We start from the raw sequence: 16006 nt of genomic DNA, 5'->3' as shown, positions 1-16006 counted from the left end.
TGTGTGTGTGTGCTGCACACACAGCAGAGTGGAGGACAGTGAACCAGGTGAAGTACTCGAGTTGACAATAACTACACCCCTTACATTACTGTAAGTGCAATAAAAGCTTCACAAGTAAAAAGCCAATGAGTAATTTATTAATGTTATCCACACAAAAGAACAACACACTTGCAATTACCGCTTATCGCCATACGGTGCCGCCAAAGAGAACAAAACAGAGATCTTGGAGATTGTCACTTTAAGCTATACAGCATCTTTAAACATGCAACCTTCATGTGAATAACTAACTGACTCTGTACCTCTTTGATTTTCTCTGGCCCTCTGATTAGGCTTCCTGGTGTAAATTTGGAAATCAGCATATGTTACAGACTACAATTTCAATTGCCAATGTATTAAACCTTTCTAGAACCGACTGACAGGTCCTCCATAGAGGAGGCAGAGTTAGAAGGCTCAAGTGAGGCCTCGTCCACATAACTCATGAACCATGAGGTACAGCAACACAACATTTGCACAGTGTGTTCCTTGGTACGATGCCGACTCAACTGATATAGGCCATGCCTATTTGCGCCTAGAAACATTTTCTGCCATTTTGAATTTTTTGGTAAACATATTTTTTGCTTCCGTTGGCAAATATTTAAACTAATCTTCACCAAACTTGGTACACACCATATTTAGATGAACCCTGATAAAACCTATGAGTTCATTTTTGGGTATTACTTACCATTTGTCCAAAATTTTGAAGGCATGGCCTGATGCACTTAACATAAGGGCCATAACTCTTCAACGCTAAATTTGACCAGACTTGGGAATGATGCCACACAGACACATACATACAGCCACACTGCACACAACATTTGATACAATTCTACCCACAGGGGGCGCTACTGTAATATTATAATATATTTCTACATTTCTCTTGTCTTCAATAAAATGACTCTTGGTACAGAAGTTCTCCCTGAGAATGAGCACAACACAATGAAACATGACACCAACAGCCCCACCTTGTGGCCATTAGTGACACACAACTATACTACTTATTAACTACCTTATCTCTTAAATGAAATATTCCATGCTAACCAAATTTAGCAAAGTTGTACAGATGGGGATGCTGAACAAGTCTGCAGCATTTGATACAGTTCCACCTGTAGGTGGCGCTACAAGATTTTTAAAAAAAAATTGCTGCAGATTTCTGCATTTTTGGCTTTGTGATTTATTTCAGCTGTCAGCATTCACACGGATTTTTTGCAGGAAATTTGCTTCTCAAATGTGAATATTTTCTGTTTTATTTAGCCCTAAAATTAGTATCTTTGGGTTGTGGTTGGGAAGAAAAAGACATTTGAGGACGTTGAGTCTGGGAAACAGTGATCGACATTTTTTACCATTTTCTGATATTTTGTAGACCAAACAACTAATCAATTAATTGAGAAAATAATCAACTGATTCATAGATAATAGAAATAATCGTTTGGTGCAGCCCTAGTTTTGACTACTTAATTACAATTGGTTCCAAATATAAGACAGGGTTTTTTCCCTGGAAATACGTGAAAACAGTGGGGTTGTCTTATATTCTTATAAATATCAAGACTTTTAAATGTCAATATACATTCACAACAACAGATGGTGCCAAAAATCTTTAAAACAAGTGCTCCCTTCCTGACTGAGGCCAGCCACCGTCCCTCACAAAACTAGCCTACAGCACAGGGGGGCCTAAAAGATGGAGAGACACAGTGATCGTCTTGAACAAAGTGAAAAGTAGGCCAAGTTAACCAACAACTGAGCAACAGTATAATAACAAGTGTTGCCATCATCTCGACTACTTCACTGTCTTTCCTCTGCTCCGCTGAGCTCCATGTGTGAGTGGAGCGCTCAGCCCCCGCCTGCGGTGAAACAGAGAGGAGAGAAACTTACAGCGTAACCACAGATGACAGCAAAATGCAGTGGAGAGCCTCACACTGAGCTGAAATGAAACGAGTGCACATAAATTAGGTAAAAAAACATAAATAAACGTAGTTTCTACCGTGTTTTGCTGTCATTTATGATCGCTCTGTGTTTCTCTCCCTTCCTCTGCGTCACCCTCCACACACACATGGAGCTCAGCGGAGCAGAGGAGAGACCGTGATCCAGGTGAAGTACTCCAGTTGACGACAACTACGCTCCAAGTTGTAAATCTTTTTCCATAAATGAGTCTTGAAAAAAAGGGGGGGGGGGGGGTTCGTCTTATATTTGGGTCAATATGGTACTTTGCAAAATAAATGTGAGGATCCAAACAAAACATTAAGCTTGCTTTATTTATTATTTAGCTTATACTCACAGCATTGTCAACATTTTTCAGTCCGGTTTTACTTTTAATTGTTACCATACACTCACATGAAAAGCTTCATGGTAAAAAAAAGAGTTTTTTGCTCCTGATTTCTCAGGCAACACTTTCCCTCAGGCTGCATACAAATCTCACCTCCCACCCAGCCATGGTCTAGATATACACATGTGATCAGTGGGGCAAAAACATTACCTCTGCCAACTACAGCTTAGTGGTCTTAGTGGAAAAATAACTCACCAAATAATTAATGTTATAGGCGACGATGTGTATCATATGCAGTATATTCCTAAAAACACATGAATTTTACATGAATAAGAAACTGAATGAAATTGTATTAACAAAAACAAGCATGTCATTAAATTACATATTCAATTAAGAAGTTGTGCACCAAAGAATGATCAACAGCAGATTTGTTCAAATTAGCATAACGCTAACATTTGTTTCATGTGGTCTACAGTGTGAGTGTTTTCATGGAAGTAGGTCAGGACTCACACTGTTATTTGGTTCTTTTAGTGAGATATTTGGCAGCTATTTTAGACTGACTCAACACTGCGCAAGGCTTCCACAGTGAAAATATATCTTAAACAGCCTATGAACCCTGAAAGCTCACCACTTTTGATTAAAGTGCCACAGTAGAAGTGCGCGTCTGTCAGTGCAGAGTGGCTGACATCAGGCTCTGCCTGCATTACTGCAAATGGAACACATTAGCTGCAAATAAAAAGCCATTGGCTGACATACAGGCAGCTAAATACAACTAGATATAGGACATATTGCTGACTTGTAGTGCTATGTCTCAGCCTTCGGGAAACCTTTTTCAGGTTTTCCAGATGTTTTCCATGGATCGGGTTGGTACTCTCTATCGACTTGTACGGTTGGTAGAGAACATGGTAATGAGTGTACAGAAAACAGACAGAGAGTGGAGGAAGAGTTTAAAAAGTTAGTCAGTGAGTAATAATGAGGCTGCAGTAGTATGTGCTGTAATTTAGGTGGTGAAGCTGGGCAGCAGGTGCAGATGACTGACAGCTTGTTCATCAGAGATCTTCTAACTGTGTTTTTTTCATTGCATAAAGCAAACGGGTGCAAGTTTAAAAAAGAAAATATCCAAAATAATTAAATAAAAAGCACATCCATCAATATTTTTAAGCTACTTTTGGGGAAAAAAAGAGTCACTTATATAATGAGCAGATACAGTATAACAACTGTGGTATCTGGTGGTGAGAGAAATAACCTTGTCAATCAAAACCCCACACCTTGAGAACTGGGAAGACACTACTACCATTTCTAATCTTTATCTATTAAAATGTACCGACAACAATTCATTTTTACAGATTTCTTTGGTAAAATCATTTGTATAGTATTGTTGTTGTTGGAGTGTTATACAGATGCAGCCGCCCAGAATTGCCGGCTGGTCCACGACAGGGACCAAACCTGCTTACCTGAATGGAATGAATGGATATATCCGGCTGGCAGCAGCTGGCAGCCAGCTGGGGGCAGCAATTCTGAGTGGCTGGTACTGGAAATAAAATCTGTAAAATCTTTATGTCATATTTTGCTTCTAATGTCATTTGTCTGTTTTTAGGACAAAACTGTTCACCAGGTGCAACAAAGTGATCTGCTTTGGAGCTACATTCATCACATCCATCCATTCCCTACTCCAGTAGGTAAATAGCAGCTCATGGACCAAATTCGGCTCTCCAGCAAAACTTTTTGGCCCCTGACGACTGTCTGTTTTTTATTAGGCAACAACATCAGAAATTTTAGCCAACCAAATTTTAGCCACAACAATTTATCATTGTAAATTTAATGTCCATACTTTGCAATGAGAATGAAAGACAACTGCGACACGCCCATTGATATCCTCTATTTTGAGTGAATATTGAGTGCGACCGGGTCGGACAAACAAAAATAAATTCTCATTTACAGTTAGTTAACCTCTCCTCTCATCATCAAAACAAACCCCCAAGAAACTGGCAAAACAGGAAGTGAAGGGGTTTATAGGAAATGTTGCATTGAGGCCCCCCTCCCGATGAGCCACTCTGTTATGATTGGGCAGCTTGAGGAAGCTGCCCTTCTGGTCGCTCGGGAGGCTACGACAACAGATCATGAAACAAACTAAAGTAGCAGGTATTCACTACTTTTTCTCCTTCTTTACTTGAAATGTCAGCTTCTCAAATCCATCCATACATGTTCGAGATGGAATCTGATCCAAAATATGAGACTGAAGAAGACAAACAACACATGGAAAAACCTTAGCAACAACCTTAGCAACCAAGGCTACAGAAAGGACAGCTGTTTATGAGCATGCGTGATGAGCCGACATCAGCAAGGTGAAAAAAACTGTGGCAAACAAAGCATTCAGAGCAGGTTTTGAAATTTCACCATATTTGACATCCAACATCATAACAGTATATAAATAACAGATAATCACAAAAAGCATAATATGTCCCCTTTAAATTTAAGACATTTTAAGACCATTTTAAATCCACGTAGAATGCAATTCAATACCTGTTTCACCATCATACTGCCCATAGCGTGAAAGCATGACGCAAAAACAGTTATTTATTATCATATCACATTTTTCCAGTTGCATATTAACAAGAATTCCTAATGATATAATTCATTAAATCAATGCGAGTAAGAAAATGGATGGATAGTTTAAGCGATAAAAAATGATTAATTCATTTAAGTATTTGCTTAAATGGACACTTGTCCATTGCAAGTGGAAGAGCTTCCTGGCTACTGTAGCTTGCAGCAGAGACAGTGTTTACTACGGGTCTGATGATGCTGACTGAAACTCTTCAAAGAGGTTTGAACAGCTTCCTCTGCACACACTCCACTGTCGAAACAATCCCTCCTTACCGGTGTAGAATGTCTCCCGACAGCTCGCAATGAGCTACAAAAACAACTTAACATTACAGCCTACAGAAGGCAAGAGAAACCTCAAAGACTTTTTTAAATTAGATTTAAGACTTTTAACACTTTCTACTAACTGTTTTTGAGGAAACTGAATTCAGTGCTTTTAAAGACTTTTCAAAACCTGCAGATACACTGATTTAAATACCACTACACTTCAAAGAACACTGGGGAAGTGGAGTAACCTGACCTTAAATGTCTTACATCTGTAGTCAGTCGTACTTACAGTCTCTGGGGAGGCTGGAGGCTTGAATCTGCTGGCGCAGACCAGGAAGGAGTCAGGTTGGGGTTTGCCGTTCTTCACCTCAGGATCATCTCCCAGGACAATGTGGTCAAACACAGCGAAGAAGGCTTTGTGTTGGCTCGTCTTCAAACTGAAGGTCACACCAGCTGAACTGGTCGCCACCGCGATGGGGATACTGTGTTTCTGCAGGTGGTTTATCAGTTTCTCCACACCTTTAGTACACAACAACATCTGATATTAGAAAAATATGTCACTTTACAAGGCTAATCCTGACTGCTTTCAATAAAATCCCTGTTATATGGAGCTCCTTCCCAGTCCACAACTTGTTCATATGTTTTTATTTGTATTTTTTTTTATTTTGATAGTTGTGGGAGGATTTGAATCTACAGTTTCAAGAATAACCATCCACAAACCGTCCATAAAACCTGTAATAAAAACTCCCTCAGGGAGGACAGTCCTTTAACTTGCCTGTTAGGTGATGAACATGGACACTGAAACCATCTCTCTGTCCTCTGCAAACTGTCGGCAGTGCTGACCATGCTACCACTTTACTAAACATTATTACTGCATCTAGATACAATGGCTCAATCCTGCAAAGTCCACATTTCTACATGAAATATGTCACAAAGGGCAATTAAGGCTGTTCCATTCCAGGTTCCTCTAAATGCAACCAAAAACTGCAACTTTGCAGAGCCACTGTAAGACTGCTAACCCATGCATCCTGCAATCCTCTGTCCTCAGGAATGAACGCTACATATCCACTAAATGCTTTTACACCCATGAATAGTGGAGGCAGTATGACAGAATTAAGGAGTAAGGTGAAAAGCAGACTCTGAACAAACCACAGCTCACGACTCTGAGTATTGCCATGTTTAGTTAGAATGTACCACTGGTATTCAACTCTGAAAGCAAGCCTGAGTCAAAGACCACCTCTGCTAACATCATAAAAACCCATTACACCTTTATGAAATTGTCCTTCAATTATTTATTATCCTTCAGGGAAAAAAGAGCAGATGCAATATTTCACACAGGAAATGTAATATATTTAATGAGTATTGTTTCAAGCATCATCTACTAACTAAATACACTAATCATTAAGATGAACTGTGCCAGCATTCAGGTGCTTACTGCCTCTGATAAGCAATTTTCTGCTACAAAGTAATCCACCATAAATGTATGCTTGCAGAGTCTGGTTAAACTTTTTTTGCTGGACAATTCTTTTTTCAGTGGCAACCTCAACATTTTTTCATGCATAGCTGAGCTTAACGGAGTCTTAGAGGAAAATGTAACTACTAATTTTAAAGAAGTCCATTCAACTGTATATAGTCCATTAAAACTAAAAGCTGCAACGATTGGTCAATTAATTGATTAGTTGCCATCTGTTAAATGAATCGATTTGAATCAATCGATACATAATTTTGAGTAATTTTTTAAGAAGACAACGTCCAAATTCTCTGATTCCAGCTTCTCAAATGTGAATATTTTCTGGTTTCTTTAGTCCTTTATGACAGTAAGTTGTGGACTAAACAAGACATTTGAGGATGTCACCAGTGACCAATTTTCACCATTTTATGGACCAAACAACTAATCAATTAATCAAGAAAACAACTGACAGATTAAAGTAGAGATTGTCTGCGGCACCAAAACATCCAGGACTGTGACTGAGCACCCCGCCTCAACATGTGGCTGACGAAGAACATACTTGTATTATTGTAAGATTTTTTCTTTTTCATCTTTCTTTGTACCAGTCAAACTGCAATATTGTTTTTTCATTATTAATTTAATTTAATGAATTAATTTCATTATGAAAAGCTTTCCAGATGGTTTCCTATGACATGTTGTACATTGTCCTATAGTGTGCAGCCAGGAAGGTTTGAACAAGATCCAGACAGCCTAAATACTCAAGTTCATGTTTTACTGTTTGCCTGACAAATGTGCACTGTTAATGTACAACAGCACACACCGACCGAACAACTGCTTCTACGCACTATTAGGAAGGAGCCGACAAAATAATGAACATCAACGTAATGGTTCTGCTAAGTCAACCCTGACAAGGTTGTCAAGGTTTTCTTGTCTTTGCTCAGATGCTCTCCATTATAATTCAATGATGACATGACATCATGGGCATCAATGTATGAAATAAATGACTGCTGCGCCTGCTGAATCACCATACTTATACAACACCAATGGACATTTATAAGATGCGTTTTCCTTTCTGAATCTATTTCAAACATGAGAACTTACAGACATGACAGACACTGACAGTATGATCAGTAGACTGACCATGAGGTTATGTAAAGAAAACACTCAGAAATGAACATGTGCATGACACTAAAACTTTAGTTATCAATATCTATCCATCACAGTAGAGACACGTTTATTGCTCATTATTTTGGACCTATTACAGAATAATCTATTCATTAATCAGAGAATGATTGTTAGCTGCAGATATCAGAATAAAAATGTTGCAGATGGCGTACACAAATGTCCTGTGCGCACACAAAAAATGGCAGAAACAGCACACTCCTACATGTAGAATAAAGAGGACAGCGGCCCACACAAAAGCTATTGATGGGCCACTCATAGCTGACAACAAATCAGTTCAATTTTACTGTTTCATATTTCTGTATTCTTTTGTGTTAGTCCTTAAATATGGCACTGGTGAACGTGGTAAATGAAGCATACCTGGCATGAGTTTAGCAGAGGGAAATATCCTTTCTTGTATTTGTCTGCTTTCAGCGAGGAGTTCCTCTGCTGTCATGGGAAGCTCCAGAGTGTCCCGGATAATTTGGGCAGCATCCAAAGCCTTTTTACCCATCACTGTTGACTTCACATCCCATGTGTACTGCTTTCCAAACCGGTCACATATTTCCTGGAAGGACACAGTGTACAGTCGCTCTGTGTCTGAAATGAGGAAATACAGACAGAAAATGAATAGCTTTCAATTAATTAAGTCATTGTAGCCTGCAAATGAACAGAGGAGACTCCAATAGTTGGCTGTCAACTTAAAAAGTAGCAGTAAATATTACAAGTGCTTCATTCAATATGCCATGATTCTTTAACACCTCAACTAAACTGACGTTTGGAAATTAAACTATCAAGGTTAAACGTTCATTTAGTTATATCCCTGAAGTGCCACTTTCTCTTGTAAAACGAGGTGGCATCAGGCCAAACATCATAAAGAAATAAGGCAATTTTTAGAAACCGGGATTAGCAGTATACACAAAACCGTTAAACCTGGCTTAATCAACTTTTAAAATGTTCAGTGGAAACATATCGGCAATTCGGCATGTATACATAATCACGAATTTCAAACTGTGAGTAAAATCGCAACTTTTAGCAGTGGGTCACTGCCGTAACCAGTCTCAACATTAAACATTAATAGAGTCAGTTAACTTCAGGTCAACGTCAATCAAGGTCAGCAATACATAGTTTTTTAATGTTTGTAGCACAGACTGGTTTATCAGATACACGCCGAATCTATCCGTAGATTATAATGTTTAATAGACAGTGTTAAATCATGTTGGATATGCTAAGTCATTTCATCCATATGTAAAGAAATCAAACTTCATCTTTTTTCTACGGAGTTTGGCATGCAACCCTTCACCGTGCACGAGCACTGACTCGAAGTGAATGAGTTTCTCTATTGACATAGCTTTAGCGTAGGTGCACATGTGTATAATAAAACGATTACATATAAACACAAAGTACGGTTCAAGACCTAATAATAATCCATCCATGTCGAAGATGACATGGCTCACAGGTTTGTAGGAGCTGCTTGACACAGGCATGTTTGACTCATGAGTTTAGTTCCGCGTCGAATAAACCGGAAGCGGAACAAATAAAAACTAACACTGGCATAAAGTCCTGGCTTAAAGCTAATTGTCTAACTCTCTGGTAGTATTCAATCGAACTTTTTACACACGCTCTACAAAACTGTTACAATAAAATGAATCGTGAATCCAATATTTTAACTGAAACGGAGCTTCAGTCTGTTCAGGGATACTTTATAATCGTCCTCAGAAGCAAAGGCTACTGGGAAATGAAGTCCAGACCGACGTCCTTTGCCATTTATATTTTTAAACAAGGGTTGAAAAGTTTATTAAATGCCTAATGCAAAACACTCTAACAAAATAATGAAGAGTATATATTATATATTATAAAAACTTCTTAAAAATGAAAAAGAAACACCAACGCCAATGCTCTCCCAGTAGTTAGTAAGTTGGATAATATAACACTGCCCTTCAATCAAATGGGCAACGACTTTGCAACAGCCTTGTTTAACATATATATGTGTGTGTGTGTGTGTGTGTGTGTGTGTGTGTGTGTGTGTGTGTGTGTATCAAATGTTTGTATAAGCAATCATGTATTTTTTAGCATTTTATGTGTGTTTTCCTCAGTGATCACTTGACTTTTTACTTAAATATTTTTACAGCACATATCCAGCATTGTATGTCATTTCTTTTTTCACTATGATGTGCTCCAGTGACTTAGAATTACATCTCAAAAGTTAGGGTGCTTCACAAGAAATAAATGACTGTAAAAAAAAAAAAAAAAGATCCTGTGTGTTTGGGGCTCTGACCATGTGATTGCAATGCCCCTGGATAAGATATATGTGTGTGTGTGTGTGTGTGTGTGTGTGTGTGTGTGTGTGTGTAATGTTAGCCCCAAGTATAAGTCAAGCTCCAAAACTCCTGACATCTTTCAAACCACACCACCAGTGTGTAACACACTGCCTTTCTGTTATAAATTTGTAGTGTGAGGCCAAAAGTGATATAACTCTGATGAAATCACTATGACATCATCAAGGTTATTGCCTCAGACTTGACAAAGCTCCTCCAGAGCAAAACATTATACATCTGTTTTCACAGTCTGAGCAGTACTAACCATGACAAGTAAGCAGATCTTTATGCATGAAATCAGTGGGGGGCCCATTTAACTGTATATCCACAACTTCTGAGCGCCCTCACTCATTTAAGCCAAAGATGTTCTCAGAACATACTACATATATGCTGCTGTTTTTATTAAGTAAAAATATAGTGTCTCACATCTCCATTGTCCAGAGTGCGTCACACAGATGGGTTGCTGCAAATTACTGACAAAAGGCTGTTCACTGCATTGTTTCCAGCACCGCCACATTTTTCTGAATAATTGGAAGCTCCATGTTAACGGAGTTTGTCTTGTTAGTGTGAAAGAGATGTCAGGGGAATGAGCGAACCTTGTAACCTGGACAATCTAATGAGTCTATGGATTTCAGTTCTAATTGGGGGACGGTGAGAGTGAAACGGAGGCTTTGAATCCCGTTGAGTGTGCTTAGTTTAGGGAATTGCTCTCTGACTGACTGTCTGACTGTCGGAACACTAAGTAGGAGCAAGAACCCTGTGTTTTTCTTGAAGCACATTTTCCTGATGAAACATTTGTATTTTTATGTTTCATGTAAATATAACATCTCTGACAAGGCACTGTTGTGAGACGATGAAGTTGAGTATTTTTATTTTGTTCCTGCAGGATCTGGAGTGCAGAGGAGACAGAACAGGAAGCCTGATGATGCCTCCCAATCCCACAAATCATTGCAACAACAAAAAGATGACAGTGTGAAAGACGTAGCGGGAGATTGCTATGAAGCTAGCCCGGAGCGACACTTTGCTGTCTGACTGAAACAGTGTGTCTGTATATAAATAGTGGAGTGGAAAAATCACAGCCAGAAACACAGTTAGTTAGTTTTCACATCTCCCTCTGGAGTGTAACTGCTGTGGAGACGCTGCTACAATTAAACTGGGGATGGAATATGCAAAGCTTGTGTTTTTGCTGCCTAGTTATTACTCTGAGATCCATATATAAACATTATTTGGGTTTATCATCACAATTCAGATATTAACAGTCTGTGGGGTCAAACTCTGATATGGTAAGAAGATGTGGTTTGCTTGATGTGTAACCTTTTTCATCCCTCTATTTCAATTTCATCCCTCCTTCAGTCCCTCCAGACATGTTGTAAGACATATAGAATACTCTACTTTGAAAAATAATTTGTGTCTGATACGGTTATTCCACAAAAAAGTTCAATTATCTTGTTAATATCCTTCAAATTACATCTACTCCTCCTCCCTCATTAAAAATGCTATAATCTATGAATATGCAAATCTGTTTTTATTGCAGCAGTTTAATTGCTGGACACCAGATGTCTCCTACTTCACTGTAAAGTCTATTCTCAGTGTTTGTGCACTGGAGGTGTCAAGCTTCCACATCACACATGTGTAAACTAAATATTGGACCAGGAATGGCTTCTAAACTAATTGTGATGTCACAAATGGTGTTCATAGGCCCCGCCCCTTAAAAAATCAGATTTTCAATGATCACAGAGAAACTTTCCACTTTCAGCAGATGAATGTTAAAACAAACTCTGCACATACATCATTCTGCACAGTGAAGCTCAAACATTCAACTGTAGGAACAAGAAGAGAAACATATTTTGGGGACATTTAGCTTTGAAGTTCCACAGTGTGACGATATCATATGCTCTGTATTCTGTACATGGCCGTGTTGAGCTGCTAGCTGGTTTGTTGTGTGGTAAATGAATCAACACATTAATTTATGATTTAGACTGTTCAAGAATTTGCAACAAAACTGATATAATGAATGCCTTTAAAACTAGATTTTTTCTTCTTTTTTTTTTAAGATAGGGCTTCAAGATCAGGTAATAAAGCACCTTAGGGCATTTGTTATGTTGGTTACTGTGCTTTTTAGTCTTGCATATTCCCAAACAAAATGTCAATTAAATTAGCACAATCCTGTTGACACTCAGTAAGCCTGGAGCTTTCAGGGCCCCGCAGGGTAGTTGCCCGTTGTGCCTGGTTGGTGATCTGTGTCTTCATTATAGCAATTTGATGCACAAATGTTTCAAAATTCAGCCGTGGAGGTCGACCTTTGTATACAGAGTGGAGTAAGTCAAAGCTCTGTTTTCTGGGATGAATTAATGAGCGAATTATGGCCAATTTACACAACAGTAAATACGTGTATTAGTTTGTTAGGAATTGTCTTTTGTGTTTTAGCAATTAAATGGAGCACTCTAAATGCTTCACACTGCATGCCAACATTCACACATTCACACACACATTCATACACTGATGGCAGAGGCTGCCATGCTCATCAGGAGGAGGACCTAACGCGTTTACACACTGATGGTACAACCGTCGGATGCAATTTGAGGTTCAGTATCTTGCCCAAGGACACTTCCACATGTGGACTGGAGGAGACGGGGACTGGAACCACTGATCCTCCGGTTAGTGGACGACCCGCTCTACCTCCTGACACACAGCTGCCCCCAAATAGATGAGATATGAGGCTAAACTGCACTATATGTGACATTGTTCTGCATATTATTTGATATTCTGGCACACTGGCACGGTGTGACTGTTTTGTGTGGGTGTGTTTACGTCTCACTCAGTGAATTTACATGCAAGTAAGTGGCCAGTGTGATGAGTCAGAACTGCTTTAATTTCTCTCTCTGGCTCTCTTTTTTCATTCCTGACACATTTATTTCTGTCATTTTTCATGTGAACAACTTAACACAACTCTATGTCTTCTAGGAGAGACTGTCGCAAATAATACACCATTATCCCTGTATTAAAATGACATCACATCTTCCACCCCTCTATGACAGGCTTCTTTTCACTCCACCTTGGCTGCTGGGAACTATAAATACTTTTGATTTCCAACTTGTGAGATATCACACCTTACAAACTAATAAAAACCAGGTTACATGGGTAATTGGGGAACAAGTTACATGCACTGTAGTCAGTAACCAGATTTCTCCCCTAAACCCTTGACCTAATTCTGGAAGCATAACTTACTGTTGTAACTATGCAGTGACAGAGGGCACTGCTCTCTAAATTCTTTTGGCTACTTTGTGTTAGATTCAGTTCAGTTTAATGCTAGTCCAGATACACCCTACCCTACACCCTAGCCATATTACCCATCTCCTCCTGGGGGACCCCAAGACGTTCCAGATGGCCTGATGGGATACGTAGTCCCTCCAGTGTGCTCCACTTCAACAAGTCCTTTCTGAGTTCCTCTACAGCTTGGCTTGGCCCCCCGCTAAGCTACAGTAGAAAGATTCAAAAATCACCTAGCTACATTCCCGGGGAAAGATGAGAAAGGCTCAACATTATGCAAATGTCCTCTGATGGAGTGCGACAAACAACCAGGAGAAAACTGATCGCATTCATTTTGATTCCTGTGGAAACAGAAGCACAGAGTTGTCTACTACTCACTCTGCGCTACATGAAATAACTTTAGACAAAAGGGCGGACAAGCTGATTGTTGCGGTGTCCAGTTTCTCTATGACGTGTGTTTAACGAGCTACCGGGACCGTTTAAAGACGGATGATGTGAGGAAACAAATCGTTGACTTCCTTGGTTCATTAGTACGGTTGCTACATCAGAAAACAACTGTCCAGCCAGAGCTGAGTGTGTAAATTACGTGCTGAACACAATACATAAACAGGATTATAGATTCATTAGAGGCCAGTGAATGCCAATTAATTTGTATCCGTATTTGTGAAACCAGCCACCCTGTGAATGAAACTCATTTTTGTTGCTTATATCTGTGATCTCATTCTTTTGGTCATTAGCCAAAGCTTATGACTTATATGCTGACTCTAAAAAGAGCGCTATGGCTATAACACAACGGCGGTGGATGGGACACGGCACATAAACCAGTTGAAAAACATTTTCTGCTTTTTTGCAAATGTATGCTTGTTGATGAGGTGTCAAAAACGTTATCTTACACTTTTCTCCACTGCAACCCTTCCTGGTCCTGGTCCGCTCTGTTGTGTGTGTGTGTGTCGGAGGAGCTCAGCCCCGAGCTAACTGAAGAGAAAGACAGGAACGTGAGGTTGCAGCACTATATCTGACATTTACAGTCTTTTTGACATCAAATTTCTCTTTTTGTGTTTCCTTGCACAGTGTTTCCCTGTTGAGCTGTGGTGGAAGTATAGTAACAAAAAGAAGGACTTTGGCACTAAAAAGACTGTAACGTTGAAAGATATCTACTTTATTTGACTTATTTGGACGCCGAAGCTTCATATAAACTTCAGATAAACTTTTAAATACATTTTTGCACAGAAGAAGAACTGTGGATTTTCTTCTAATGGTCAGTATGAACAGGAGGAATGATTACAGCTAGAAAAACATGTTTCAGTGTTCGTATGGGCACCTTTGGTAACACTTTAATGATTCTGTGCAGCACCACACAGAATGTAATTGTACAGATAATGAATATCAGCACAAAATAACAGCTATTTCTTTCAAAAAATATCAGTGTCAAACTTCCAAACCTTCACCGGTTAAACGTTACAAATTATAGCCATTAATGAAGCTCCTGTGTTTAGTTAGAATGCTGATAGACTCATCGACCAGCAGATCTTGGTAAATTAATTTACTTTGATTTGGTAGAGAGGGATCAATAAGTGCATTCTGTGTTATGACTACACTACCAGAGGCTCGGCTGACAAATCCTGTCTTCTTACAGTCTGACAGACAGCCAAGGATGATCATCCTTTAATGCCGACGCTGTCACATCCACAGATGATACAGTCATTTGTAATTCTCCTCCAGTTTATCCTTTGATTACTTACCATGACACTTCCACAGGAGGGACGGGGCCTAAAGCAAACAACACACACACACACACACACATACACACACACACACACAGGCACACTGCTATTTACATTGTCATGATAAGCTCGTTAACTCTCTGTGGCTGATCGGTATCACCCTCAGCTGCAATTCCCCAGCCAACCATTTGTCCTGGGTGAGATATCAGCAATCACCATTTTAAATGAGGAAAGGTGATATGAAATGCTAATTCAGCAACTAAGATCAATACTGTTCACCCAGAGGAATAAAGTAAAGCAGAGTTCCCGTGACACACCGCTGCCCTTCAGCACTCAGTGAAAGACATGACATTTGTCTACAAAACAGAGGAACAACCATTATCTCTGACTGAAGAGCCCTTTTGTGATTGGCTGGCAGGTTAAAGCCCTATTTTGGGAAACTTGAAACATAGTAATAATAAAGTATATTAATTTGCAGGTAACCATAGCAACAATAGGGGAGAACGGGGTAACATGAGACACTTTTTACATTTGATGATTTTACTGCAAAGTGAAAGTTTATTTGTTTCAAATAATAGTTACTATATATACCTCAGGTTGTTGTGTACCCATGGAAATTAAAACAAGTTATCTAATTATTATGGTTTTAGAACAATGAGCCATCAAAAAAAGTTAGTTGCCCCAAGGTAGGCATAAAATGAGCATGGGGATGGGGTAAATTGAGTGCTCTACCGGTAAATAGTGCTACCATTAAATACTGATATAAAAATTACACAAAATCAAACAAATTATAAAATTAAAAATAATTTTGAACTCCATCCAAAACTTATCTATTTTAATTAGGATACAAGACTTCACTTGGTATGACAATAGTCTTTTTTTTTTTTTTTTGCTCTGTTTTGTTGACCACTCTCTCC

General features: G+C 39.1%; 1 protein-coding gene across 1 annotated transcript in view; it reads right to left on the bottom strand.

Annotated features, from left to right (window-relative positions):
* LOC122976469 (pseudouridine 5'-phosphatase) overlaps nt 1-9448 on the bottom strand; it is a 41152-nt gene extending 31704 nt beyond the window's left edge. Inside the window, exons 1-3 of the mRNA XM_044344972.1 lie at nt 9195-9448; nt 8159-8377; nt 5456-5685 (exon numbers count right to left, since the gene is read on the bottom strand). Of these exons, the coding sequence (XP_044200907.1) occupies nt 5456-5685; nt 8159-8377; nt 9195-9264 (519 nt within the window). The 5' untranslated portion in view covers nt 9265-9448. The remainder of the gene's footprint in view (nt 1-5455; nt 5686-8158; nt 8378-9194) is intronic.
* Nucleotides 9449-16006: the final 6558 nt, after the last annotated feature.

The sequence above is a fragment of the Thunnus albacares genome, chromosome 24 (genome assembly GCF_914725855.1).
Source record: "Thunnus albacares chromosome 24, fThuAlb1.1, whole genome shotgun sequence".
Classification (NCBI taxonomy): Eukaryota; Metazoa; Chordata; class Actinopteri; order Scombriformes; family Scombridae; genus Thunnus; species Thunnus albacares.
The sequence above is the reverse complement of the archived record's forward strand: the minus strand, read 5'-3'. Positions and strand labels throughout refer to the sequence as shown.